Source organism: Rhamphochromis longiceps, linkage group LG17, assembly GCF_057381845.1.
Source record: "Rhamphochromis longiceps isolate RC_006_pf linkage group LG17, R_longiceps_female_GT1.1, whole genome shotgun sequence".
In the NCBI taxonomy this organism is placed as follows: domain Eukaryota; kingdom Metazoa; phylum Chordata; class Actinopteri; order Cichliformes; family Cichlidae; genus Rhamphochromis; species Rhamphochromis longiceps.
Window position 1 is genome coordinate 11,329,327 of NC_140573.1, and position 10,972 is coordinate 11,340,298.

The window sequence follows — 10,972 nt, forward strand, 5'->3', positions numbered from 1 at the left end:
AGTTCATTTGCAGTACAAAAATAAACAGAGTACCGTAATTAAGAGGAACTGCAGCTTGTTTGGAGTCTCACAGTGTTGAAATGTGATTTGTAGTAAGCAGTCTCAATGTGTTATGTGGAGGGGAAAAAAAAGTTGCTGGTTAAATGTAAGCCAATGTTTTTCAGGTACTAAAGGCCGCTCGTGCAGAGAGGAGGCTACGTTTTACGTCGGCCATATTTCACCATCTCAGTGCCATAAAGATCCAACGAGCACTCAGAGCTCACTGGGCTTTGGAGTCCGCTAAAAGACAGATCCATTCTGTTATCACCATACAGGTAGAGTCACAAAACATCCACAGTGCTACATCTATTGAAGAGTACAACAGTTTTTACAAATGGCATCTTGACTTTTTTTTTTTTTTTTAAGCGACTGGTGAGAGCGAGGCAACAGAGAAGATGCTATCTGGAGTACAAGCTGAAGGTGGCTACAGCTCAGAGAGCAGTCAGGCACTGGCTAGCTCGTCGCCACAAGGCTGCGACTGTCATCCAGCAGGCTGTCTGGAAATTCCTCCTCCTCAGGCGTCAGAAGAGGGTTCAGCAGGGTATTCTCAAGGCCCAGGTACCGTAGTCAGTGCTGAGTGTGGTAAAGATGTTGCCTGTAATTCTAAAGGGGAGAGTCGCAGATTTCCAATTCAGTCTATATTTAGGTGTCCAAAGTTCATTCAACCCTCAGTCACCTCAGTTAGAACAGCCCATTAAAGATTTGCTAAATCTTTTCTTTCTACAATGATCAGTCCATGACATTATAACTGGGAAACAATTTCAGGAGGAGGACTGTTTTTAACATCTGACTGTTGCGAACATGGCCTAATTTTACAAAGAAAATATAGGTAACACTTTATATGACAACCCATAGGTAAGCAAAGAAAGGGATGCACAGAACTCCCCTGTCCCCAGCCACCTCTTCCAGCTCATCTGAGAAACACAGAGATGTTCTCAGGCCAGGCAAGAGATATAAACTCTACAATATCTTCTGAGTCTGCCACGGGGCCTCGTCCTGGTGGGACAGACCTAGAACACCTTATCCAGGAGGCATTCTTATCTGCCTCCTGGATAAGAATGCCTCCTGGATAAGGCACCTCAACTGGCTCCTTTTACTGTAGAGGGTATAGCGGCTCTACAGTAACATTATTTCTAAGTAAAAAGGCCACCCATCATTCCAAGAAAGCTCATTTCTGACACTTGTATTCCTGATCTCATTCTTTAGGCCATTACCCAGAGCTTGTGACTAGGGCTGGGTGATATGGCCTAAAATCCATATCGCGATATAATTTGAAGCACGTGCGGTAACGATATATATCGCAATATATTCTTTTCTTCTGTATAACGTATTTTCCACACTATAAGGCACACATAAAATCCTTTCATTTTCTCCAAAATCGAGAGTGTGCCTTATGTATGAATTCTGGTTGTGCTTACTGACCTCAAACCGATTTGGGCGTGCAGAAATCTGTTAAAAATGTTTTAGTACAACTTTGGTAAGCCGCACTGCTTGATGGATTGTCAGAGCATTACGGCTGCCATAGTGAGGAGCTTCGCGGAGTAATCTGGGTCCAAAACTCCTTCTGCTTCAGGTCCCAAAGTCAAATGAACACTGAGCGTTAAAAACGGTCTAAATTCTTTCATCTTTAATAAAATCATCAGCGTTGCTGCTTTACCAGGTGTAACAATTAAGTTTAACATCCAGGCTTCCATGAAAACAGAATTTCTTAAATTTAACGGAGTTAGAAGTTAACAGGAAGTTAGCTCGCTAGTTTCCACCTAAACATTTCATACCATGTTCTGACAGAGATTTTTGAAACTAATTAAAACGTACAGCTCTGCTACCACTTCCAACATAAATGAAGACAGAAAACTAAACAGCAGTGGCGTTTGCAGGGTTACTGAAGTTGGACTACCTGGTGTTTAATGTTGTGCTACGTGATTGCTAGCGACACAGCTATGTTAGCATAACATTAGCACAGTGAAGCTGGAGGATGAACGCCAACTTTTTTTCCACTCGATAAAAGTTAACGTGAGGGATTCTGGTGGTCAGGGACGAATGCAATCGCATGGCAGGATGCTATACACGGGCCAAACTTCAGTCAGGAGAACAACTGAGACTTTTCATCCACAATAGGTTAGTTATTAATATACTGCAACAACATGGGGATAGGAACAGCTGTGAGAGAATTCAACATAAATGAATCAAATTTACGGAAGTGGAGGACGCGCAGTTTTTGGCTTTCCCCATATTTCAAAAGTGCTTCATCTCTTTGCTATGACTGTCGCCTGGCATAATTTGCAGATGATAATGGTTGTAGCCGCTGCGATGCTTTCAACCAAAACAGGCATCATCAACATGCGGTAGAGCGGTATAGTCAAAATCTCTATCGTTGGCCAAATTTATATTGTTTCTATCGTATATCGTTTCTATCGCCCACCCCTACTTGTGACCATAGATGAGAGTAGGGACGTAGATTGACTGGTAAATCGAGAGTTTCACTTTTACTCTCAGCTCTCTGTTCAGCACAACGGATCGGTTCAGCATCACTGCAACCATAGACCCGTCCGTCTCCCGCTCCCCTCAGTCATGAACAAGAGCCCAAGATGCTTGGGCCATGGCCTCAGACTTGGAGGTGCTGATTCTCATTCCCACCACTTTATACTTGGCCAGTGTCAGCTGGAGGCGACAGACCTGATCAAGTCAAAAGAACAACATAATCAATGAAAAGCAGAGATTCTGGGACCACAAAAGTGAAAGCCTCCTGCCACTTTGCTATGCCTACAAATTCTGTCTATAAAAATTATAAACAGAATTGGTGACAAAGGGCACCCTTGGAAGAATCCAATACCCACTGGGAATGAATCTAACTTATTGCCAGTAATGTGGACCAAGCTCTTGCAACGGTTGTATAAGGGCCGAATGGCTCATATTAACAAGCAACACACCAAGGAATCAAACCCTCTCGTCTACCGGGGGAAAAAAACTCCAATATACAGGCAGCCAGCCAAGGACATGCCAAGATACCGCTTGTCACCAAAAGCAACTTCTAGCTGGGACAGAGTCCAGCCCCTGTCCAGGAGGCTGGTTCCAGAGCTCAAGCTGTGTATTGAGGTGAGCCCGGTTATATCTCTTTGGTACCTTTCAACCTCACACACCAGCTCATGCTCCTCCTCCACCAGAAAGTTGACGTTTCACCAGCCTCAGTAGCTTGGGATCAGCCCACCAGGGTCTCCCTTGACTGGCACCCGTCACACACTGCACCCAACCCCTATAGCACCCAACCCCTATAGCACCCAACCCCTATAGCACCCAACCCTCTCCTGTGGATGGTGGGCCTACAGGAGGAAATGCTCATTTGCCTTCTCCAGGTTGCGTCCGGTCAGGCCTCCAGGCCACCAGGGGCTCTCCTTCAGGTACCCTTCCCAGACCTGGCTCCAGGGCAGAGCTCCACTAACCTTATCCCAGGCAGGGTGAACTGTTCCCTTGATTGTGTACACATAACGGTCTTCTAAACAGCTCTTTGTCTGGTTCCTCACCCAGGACCAATTTACCATGGGAGATCCTACCAGGGGCAAAAGGCCTTTCGAGTGCATAGCCCCTGGAATTCTTGGGACACACAAACCCCTTGACTACAATAATATAGCAAATTACAGAGGAGAATTTATGTAATGCATAAGTAACGTTAATAATTTTATAACTTAAGGTATTTTATAGGAAAAAAGACAATTTATACTTTTAAGTACTGCCCAATTTCATGGAAATTTTATGGACAAGCAATTTCCCAATTTTACATCATAAATAAACTGTACTGTTCTATGGACATGTCATAGTATGGAGTAGATTAATTGTGCCTTTGTATATTATTATTATTATTATTATTATTATCTTTTTTTTTTTTTTTTTTTTACATCTTTTCTTAATATTCATCATGTTTGTGAGTATGACAGATCTTTTAAAAATAAAATTGATTTCTCCCAACCCCTGAGTTTTTGTAGGTAACTATAATGACATTGTTATTAAAAGAAAAATTGAAATTCAATTTAATGATGGAGGAATCACTCCCTTAGTTGCAGGCTGTGTTTTAAAGTGTTACCAAAATTAAAAGCAACAACTTGTTATCCAGTCTTTACTTTATCCTCATCATTTTGATATTTGTTGACAATGTAGTCAGCAAAATGTTGTTACAACCTACAAAGTAAGGCAGTAACAGCCTTGCTGGGATCATTTCTTTAATTTTGCTGTTAATATTTAATACTTCTAATAACAGTTTACACTAGCAAAATGTTTGCTATGAATTGATGGAAATCAAATAATTTTATACACATTCTGCCCTGAAAATTGTTAACTTATTTAGTTTTCCAACAGTTTGAAACTAATGTGAGTTTTTGTTTTGTTTGTTTGTTTTTAATTTAATTTAATTTTAACCACTTTCTCCTTCTAGGCTCTGTGGAGAGGACACTGCTCCCGCAGATTGAATGACAATCCCAAGATTGTAAAGCTGAGGCACCGCTTACGTGTGGTCACTGCCAGTGTCCGAGAGGAAGACAAACTGTGCAATAAAACTTCATGTGCACTGGACTACCTTCTTCGTTATAAACACTTCTCGTACATTCTGGAGGCCTTGAAAAATCTTGGTAAGGCTTTTTGTTGTCTACTCGTTTCCCCTCATGCTGAGTACAAAAATGGAAAAATAGTTTTAAACAGCATTTTCCCTGCAAGTCATCCCACAGCTTTAGATGTGGCAACTTATGTAACACTAAACAGCTTAATGACAATATCTTTGGCTCACCCCACCACAGCACTGAACAAACGCCATGCAAGTTATAGTTTACTCAGCTTACGATCAGACATTATTTTCAACTGAGTGAATGAGCACACGTGAGCCATGACGAATTATTTCACATATCATTATGAGAGGCAGAAGATGCATGTAGTTCCTACCAAACATTTAGATGGTCCCAGTAATATAGTTACTTTTCACTGTGAAGTAACAGTGATTTCTGGAAGTGTTCCTGGGCCCAGGCAATGATTTCATGACACAGCCATGCTTGGTTTTAAAGCAGTGTTGCCTGAGGGCCCAAAGATGGCAGATATTCAATACTGATTTGTACTTGTGCCTCTTGCATGCTGATATTTCTCCTCATTCTAATAATCTTTAGATGAGATATTCTGTGCAATTTAACATTGAGGACCATTATAAATGAGTGAATGGACAACTCGAGAATGAGTATTTAAATTGATACCATAGACGTATCTACTAGAAATTCTTCTGAGAAACTGCCTCTTTAAAACGCTTCAGCATTTCTGGAGCATTTCTTTGTGTTTCTTGTCTTTCTAATGTGTGATGTGTAGAATCAAAACCCACTTCTGGTCTTTGAATTATGGTGGGTAATATTTTAGGGACTATTTCTACAATCACTCCCAAATCTATTAAATATTTTATAGTTTAAAATGTGTAAATATATATGTGCCTAATTGGCCAAAATGCATACTTCTTATTCATGTAAGAGTGCATCTTATGATTTGTCCTGACTGAAATCTCTTTGTGCGTGCCTCTGTGTTTGCATGTTGCATTCGTGTGCAGAAACCGCCACCAGGCTGTCCCCAGAGTGCTGCGAGCGGCTTGTGGAGAGCGGAGCCACTAACGTCATCTTCACACTAATCCGTTGCTGTAACAGGAGCGTCCCCTGCATGGACGTCATCACCTTCTCCATTCAGATACTTCTCAACCTTTCCAAGGTACTGCAGACACAGAACAGCACTTTGTATTTTATGCTTCCTCATGAAGTAATCCGGTACTCTCAGGTTATAAACATAAAAGGTAAACCGGTTAATTAGTTTAGTGTGACATTAAAGCTGAAGGTAGACAGTTGTTTATTTTTTGTTTTTGTTTTCCTACAGGCCCAACATTAGATTAAGCTGTTTTAACTGTCTGTAGACACATGAAATGGAGGAGATGTTTTAGCTTATATTTTGCTATCTCCACCTCCTCCACTCCTCAGTTCCAGCATATTTAACAATGTCAGTGTCAGATTTCACCTAAGACTAAGGGTAGGACAGCAACCTCCTTGTGACTAGAAAGAAATTATAGTTTCCCATTGGTTGCATTGAATTTCTTCACATTAGGCAAAAGTTAACAAGTATTTCCACCTAGGTGTGTCACGATACTGGACATTAGTAGTCGGTACAAACAGCAGTAGAACTGAACAATTCTCACAGCCCAATTCGATACCAAAACAGAAATGATCTGAAGTGACATCTCGCATACTCGACCATAAACTTCCTCATTAAAGTCATTTTTAAAACACTGGCAGATCATTTATTTAAAATGTTAACATTGTATAGCCTACTAATGTTATATTACACTAGCATAAGCATTTAATGTTAGCCATTGCAAACATTTTAGCCAGTGGAACAAAGCTGATTTCACAGCTTTGTTGGTAATTTACATTTTGGCATAATAAAAGCAGGATAATGGTTTGGATGTTTGTAATGTTAATTGAAAAGCATTCACGCTGATCTATTCAAACTGATCTGGGAGCTATTCTTTTAGTTCACTTAGGCCACACAATTTCAGTACAGTACAGTAACATGCTTGCATACGGCTTTTTGGGAAATCAGTCCTTACTCACATTTTCAGAATTTTGGTAGGAAGTGATACAACACATATTGGTTCTGGTGACATCCCTAGTTACAGCAACCAACCTATCACACACTTACACAATGGTTTTGGGCCAGCCATTGTTTTCCTTAGTGTGACTGTAATATAAGGTGGTAACAAATACTTATTTATGTACAGATATATTAAATGCAGAGTACTTTTATACAGTATTCTCATGGCTAGACATTTTGTGTCATCATATAAAGGTACATAAAAGTATATAAAAGTTGGTGCTGCATCACTATCCAGTATTTCTTAAATTCAGCAGTATTTTTGGTTGCATTATTTTAAACAGTAACTTGCAAGAACACAGAGAAGATGCATTTAAAGAGCTCTATCACTTAACTCTGGTTGTCTGAAAATATCAGAACTAAAGTGTCATCAAGCTTTCCTGTTTTCTCTAAAAGCATTTCCCATTTCCTGTATATAGATCTGACCCTCTGTCAGACTGTTTGCTGTTATCGATTTCTCTCTTCTCGCTGTGAACTTTGTTCTTCTTGCAACATAATCTGCCTGACTGTGACGGGAACATGTTGGCGTGGTAGACCCAGACATCTTACTTATTTGTTTTGAATCTTCTGGCTGGAAAGGGATTGTTTAGACAAGTGGGGGTTGAATAAACCTGTAATCTGTATACTGTCGATGGTAAATGACCGTCAGCACACCCGTGCTTTTGAGAAGCTTACACTGCTGTGGATGAGGGCAGCAGCAAAACATTTGTATGGGAATGTAAAGCTTTTGGATCCAAATATGTTCCCTCACAAAAGCCACCAGACTCATTTGACAAAAACAGGTTAATTTGTACCGTTCTAAAACATCAAACAATAGGACAAACTAATCCCTGCTTAGTTTTGAGAAATTACACCTCCCATCATTCTGTGCAGTGTTTAACTTGGTAGAACCTGGGACCATTTCGTGGCCTTTCCGTTTTTTAATTCCACGCCATTTCCACTGTGTTTAATGGAGTATAGCCAAATTTTCAAACATGTATTTTTTTTCCCATTTTATTTTAAAATTTCAGTCTGAGTTTTTTAAATGAGCTTAAATGGCTGAATAAAAGGCATACATCCACTATCGAACCTCGTGGCCGATTTGTGCCCCATTGAAACCCATTATAAACGCTATTTTTCACTGTACAATTATTACCATTAACGTCTTGGCGATGGCTTAACTTTCACTTTCATTCTGGACTCAGGGCCTTAGAATTGTAATTTTTTATTTGGCCACCGGGTGGCGCCCTTGTTCCACATGTGACGCCTGCTGGAACATACACACCTTCTTCAGCGGCCTGCTCGAGACAGATACCCGGAAAAGGCAGACTAATTTCCCGCGTGCAGCAGCAGCTTGGCCCGCTGCTCGTTCCGGACCATTTTATGACCTTAGGATCGTTTGAGGGTGCATTAATTTTTTTTAATCAACAGGAAATGACGTATTTGTTTTCACGTGGTAGCGGAAGTGTGTGCTGCAGACACGGGAACCGAACCATATGCTCCGGCGCTGCGCGAAACACACCCGCGGCAGAGGCACTCCTCCCCGGGGGAGCAGGAGCAGCAGCGCCGCCTGGGGACATTTTCGGCTTCTGCAAAAAAAATTTAAAAACTGATCGAAATTAATGTTGGTGCCAATCTTTTGTCCATCTAAAGGCCTAATTATAATAACAATAAAATATTACTTCAAATGTTTTTTTTGGAAAATATTTTATGTTTTATGTTTTATGTTTTTGGGGCAAAAAAAGCAGTGCGCTCATGTGACGAAACCGGGATATAAAGGGTAAAATCCGCGAAATGTAATTAAAACTTGACATGAATATTTCAAGGAGAAGTAGGTCTAAAAGATTGGCTAATTTAAAGTGGAATAAAATATTAATATATAAATTTTTTATAGCACTTTTTGGGCGTGGTCGATAGTGTGCATTTTATGAAATGCGCTCCTGGGGAAAAAAAAAAAAAGGCGATCGAAATGACTGTTGGTGCCAATCTTTAGTCCATCTAAAGGCCTAATTATAATAACAAACAAATATTACTTCAAATGTTTTTTTTTTTTTGGAAAATATTTAGTTTTTTTGTTTTTTGGGGCTAAAAAAACAGGGCGCTCATGTAATAAAACTGGGATTTAAAGGGTTAAAACAATGAAAATATAATTAAAACTTGACATGGATATTTTAAGCAGAAGTAGTTTTAAAAGATTGACTAATTTAAAGTAGAAAAAAATATTGATATATAACATTTTTAGAGCACTTTTGGGGCGGGACCATTTTTGGTCCCGAGGTTCACGAAAGGATGGGATTTTGAGGTTCTACCAAAGGTTAATGAAATGAGATTACCAGCATGGAAGCTGTCTCATGATTGTGGCTTTAACAGCTTTGCTTAAGGCCTTACATGTCATCTACAATCTATAAGAAACTGCTTTCTGTAAAGCTAATTTAACTGCAAAGTGACCATTTATGTGGATATGTAGCAGATAAAACATGTATTATGTTCACTTTTTTGTGTGTGCGTGAAGCATTAAATATGAAGAACAAAGTGGACGAGGGTGGTGTTTATTTTTGAGTGTTTCTGTCTTTTTCAGCCAAAATAGAACATGCAACAGTGGATGCGTTAGTGTTGTTTAAGTGTGCAGGACTAACATCGTCTCCCCTCCCTCCTCAGTACCACAAGACCATTGAGGCGGTGTATTCAGTGGAAAACTCTGTGGAGACGCTGCTGGACCTGCTGCAGAGATACCGGGAGAAGGCAGGGGATAAAGTGGCAGAAAAGGGTGGAAGCATCTTCACTAAGGCCTGTTTCCTTCTTGCGCTCCTGCTGCAGGACAAGCAACGCACTGAGGTCCGTAGACACTGTAACAAACAGATAACACGAGTGCATAAATACCAATATCAATGATATTTTTACACAAGAGAAAATGCTAACTATTTTGCTTACTGTATTTTCTTTAGGAGGTCAAAAAGCTACCCAAGGTCTTGGATAGGATCCACAGTATTTACCGCCTCACTGCTCGCAAACACAAGATGGACACAGAAAGAACAATCATCAAGCAGAAGATGAGCGCGTCGATCAACGGGAGCTTCTTCGTTCCAGTGACGCCTCGTAAATCCCGCGCTGCACCAAAGTATGGATATTCCTGAGTTACATAATATACTGAAAGTGTGCTTGTATGTTTCCAGAGATAACTAAAAGTTTTTTGTTTTCTTTCAGGTTTGCACCAGATTGGGTTCTCAGGCGAGATAAGCTCAAAGACATTGTAGACCCCCTCAGGGCCATTCAGATGGTGGCGAACACACTGTCCATTGTGCTGTAAATAAACATGCTCATATATATATATATATTTTTAATCCATGATCTTCTTTTTAAAAACTTAAGAAAAGTATTGCCGTCTTATTTTTATTTTTTGTAAACCAATTCATTTTTATGTATATAATAAAATGGATTTGTCTATTAAATTGTTTCTTCTGGATCTACTACAGTGGGGAGAGGCATGCAAGGTTAACCTGTAACAGCACATGTCAGGATCGCCATTACTCCCAAAATGGCAGTTTTTACTAAAATCCCTTTTGATGTAATACCGGCCTGTGCAAACAAGAAGACAGTATGAACAGATGGGCGCAGGAGTGTGTCATTGGCTGCTGACTTGTGATTAACAAGTCCTGTGATAATCCTCCACTCACACTTAGAATGACTGAAATTTACAAAATGGACTACAGTAGGGGTTAATGGTTAAGGTGTGACAGTGGGTAAAAATGAGCCACACCCTGTTAGGTAATCATAAGCAACAGTCATTATGTGACAATAACCACTGAAGAGTTGAAAGAGCAGTAAGCAAACTAGACCAGTGAAAATTATTTTTGGCATGTTCATATAAGTTCATTTAAGGCAGCGGTCCCCAACCTTTTTTCCGCCACGGACCAAAATTTAACGGACCGGCCTTTAAGGTGTCGCGGATAAATACATCAACAACAAAAAAACTAGTATTGGTACCGAAAAAAAGATTTATTCATAACACACGTGAAAAGACCCAGAAAAACCGATTTGGCGATTAAAAACAATAACAAAATAACGCTAAAAACCGATAAAAATCCTGAAAACCTGAATGCCATAAATGTCATCAATTAGGCTGGAATAATTTGTTTCTAGTGGCTTCTATTGTAAGTGCTTTACATTTCAGCATGACATCCTGTATGTGTCCTACAATGAGGACACTTGAAGCTGGTCATTTTCTTAGAATAGAGCTAAAGATAAAACCAAAACAAAACCAAACTTTCATAAGAAATCTTTATTCTGCAGTAAGGGA

At 40.0% G+C, this 10,972-nt stretch overlaps 1 protein-coding gene across 1 annotated transcript in view; it reads left to right on the forward strand.

Annotated features, from left to right (window-relative positions):
* Positions 1 to 10,124, forward strand: part of aspm (assembly factor for spindle microtubules) — a 31,250-nt gene extending 21,126 nt beyond the window's left edge. Inside the window, exons 20-26 of the mRNA XM_085387834.1 lie at positions 165 to 314; positions 406 to 597; positions 4,466 to 4,658; positions 5,609 to 5,763; positions 9,334 to 9,510; positions 9,621 to 9,793; positions 9,880 to 10,124. Coding sequence (XP_085243960.1) covers positions 165 to 314; positions 406 to 597; positions 4,466 to 4,658; positions 5,609 to 5,763; positions 9,334 to 9,510; positions 9,621 to 9,793; positions 9,880 to 9,982 — 1,143 coding nt within the window. The 3' untranslated portion in view covers positions 9,983 to 10,124. The remainder of the gene's footprint in view (positions 1 to 164; positions 315 to 405; positions 598 to 4,465; positions 4,659 to 5,608; positions 5,764 to 9,333; positions 9,511 to 9,620; positions 9,794 to 9,879) is intronic.
* Positions 10,125 to 10,972: the final 848 nt, after the last annotated feature.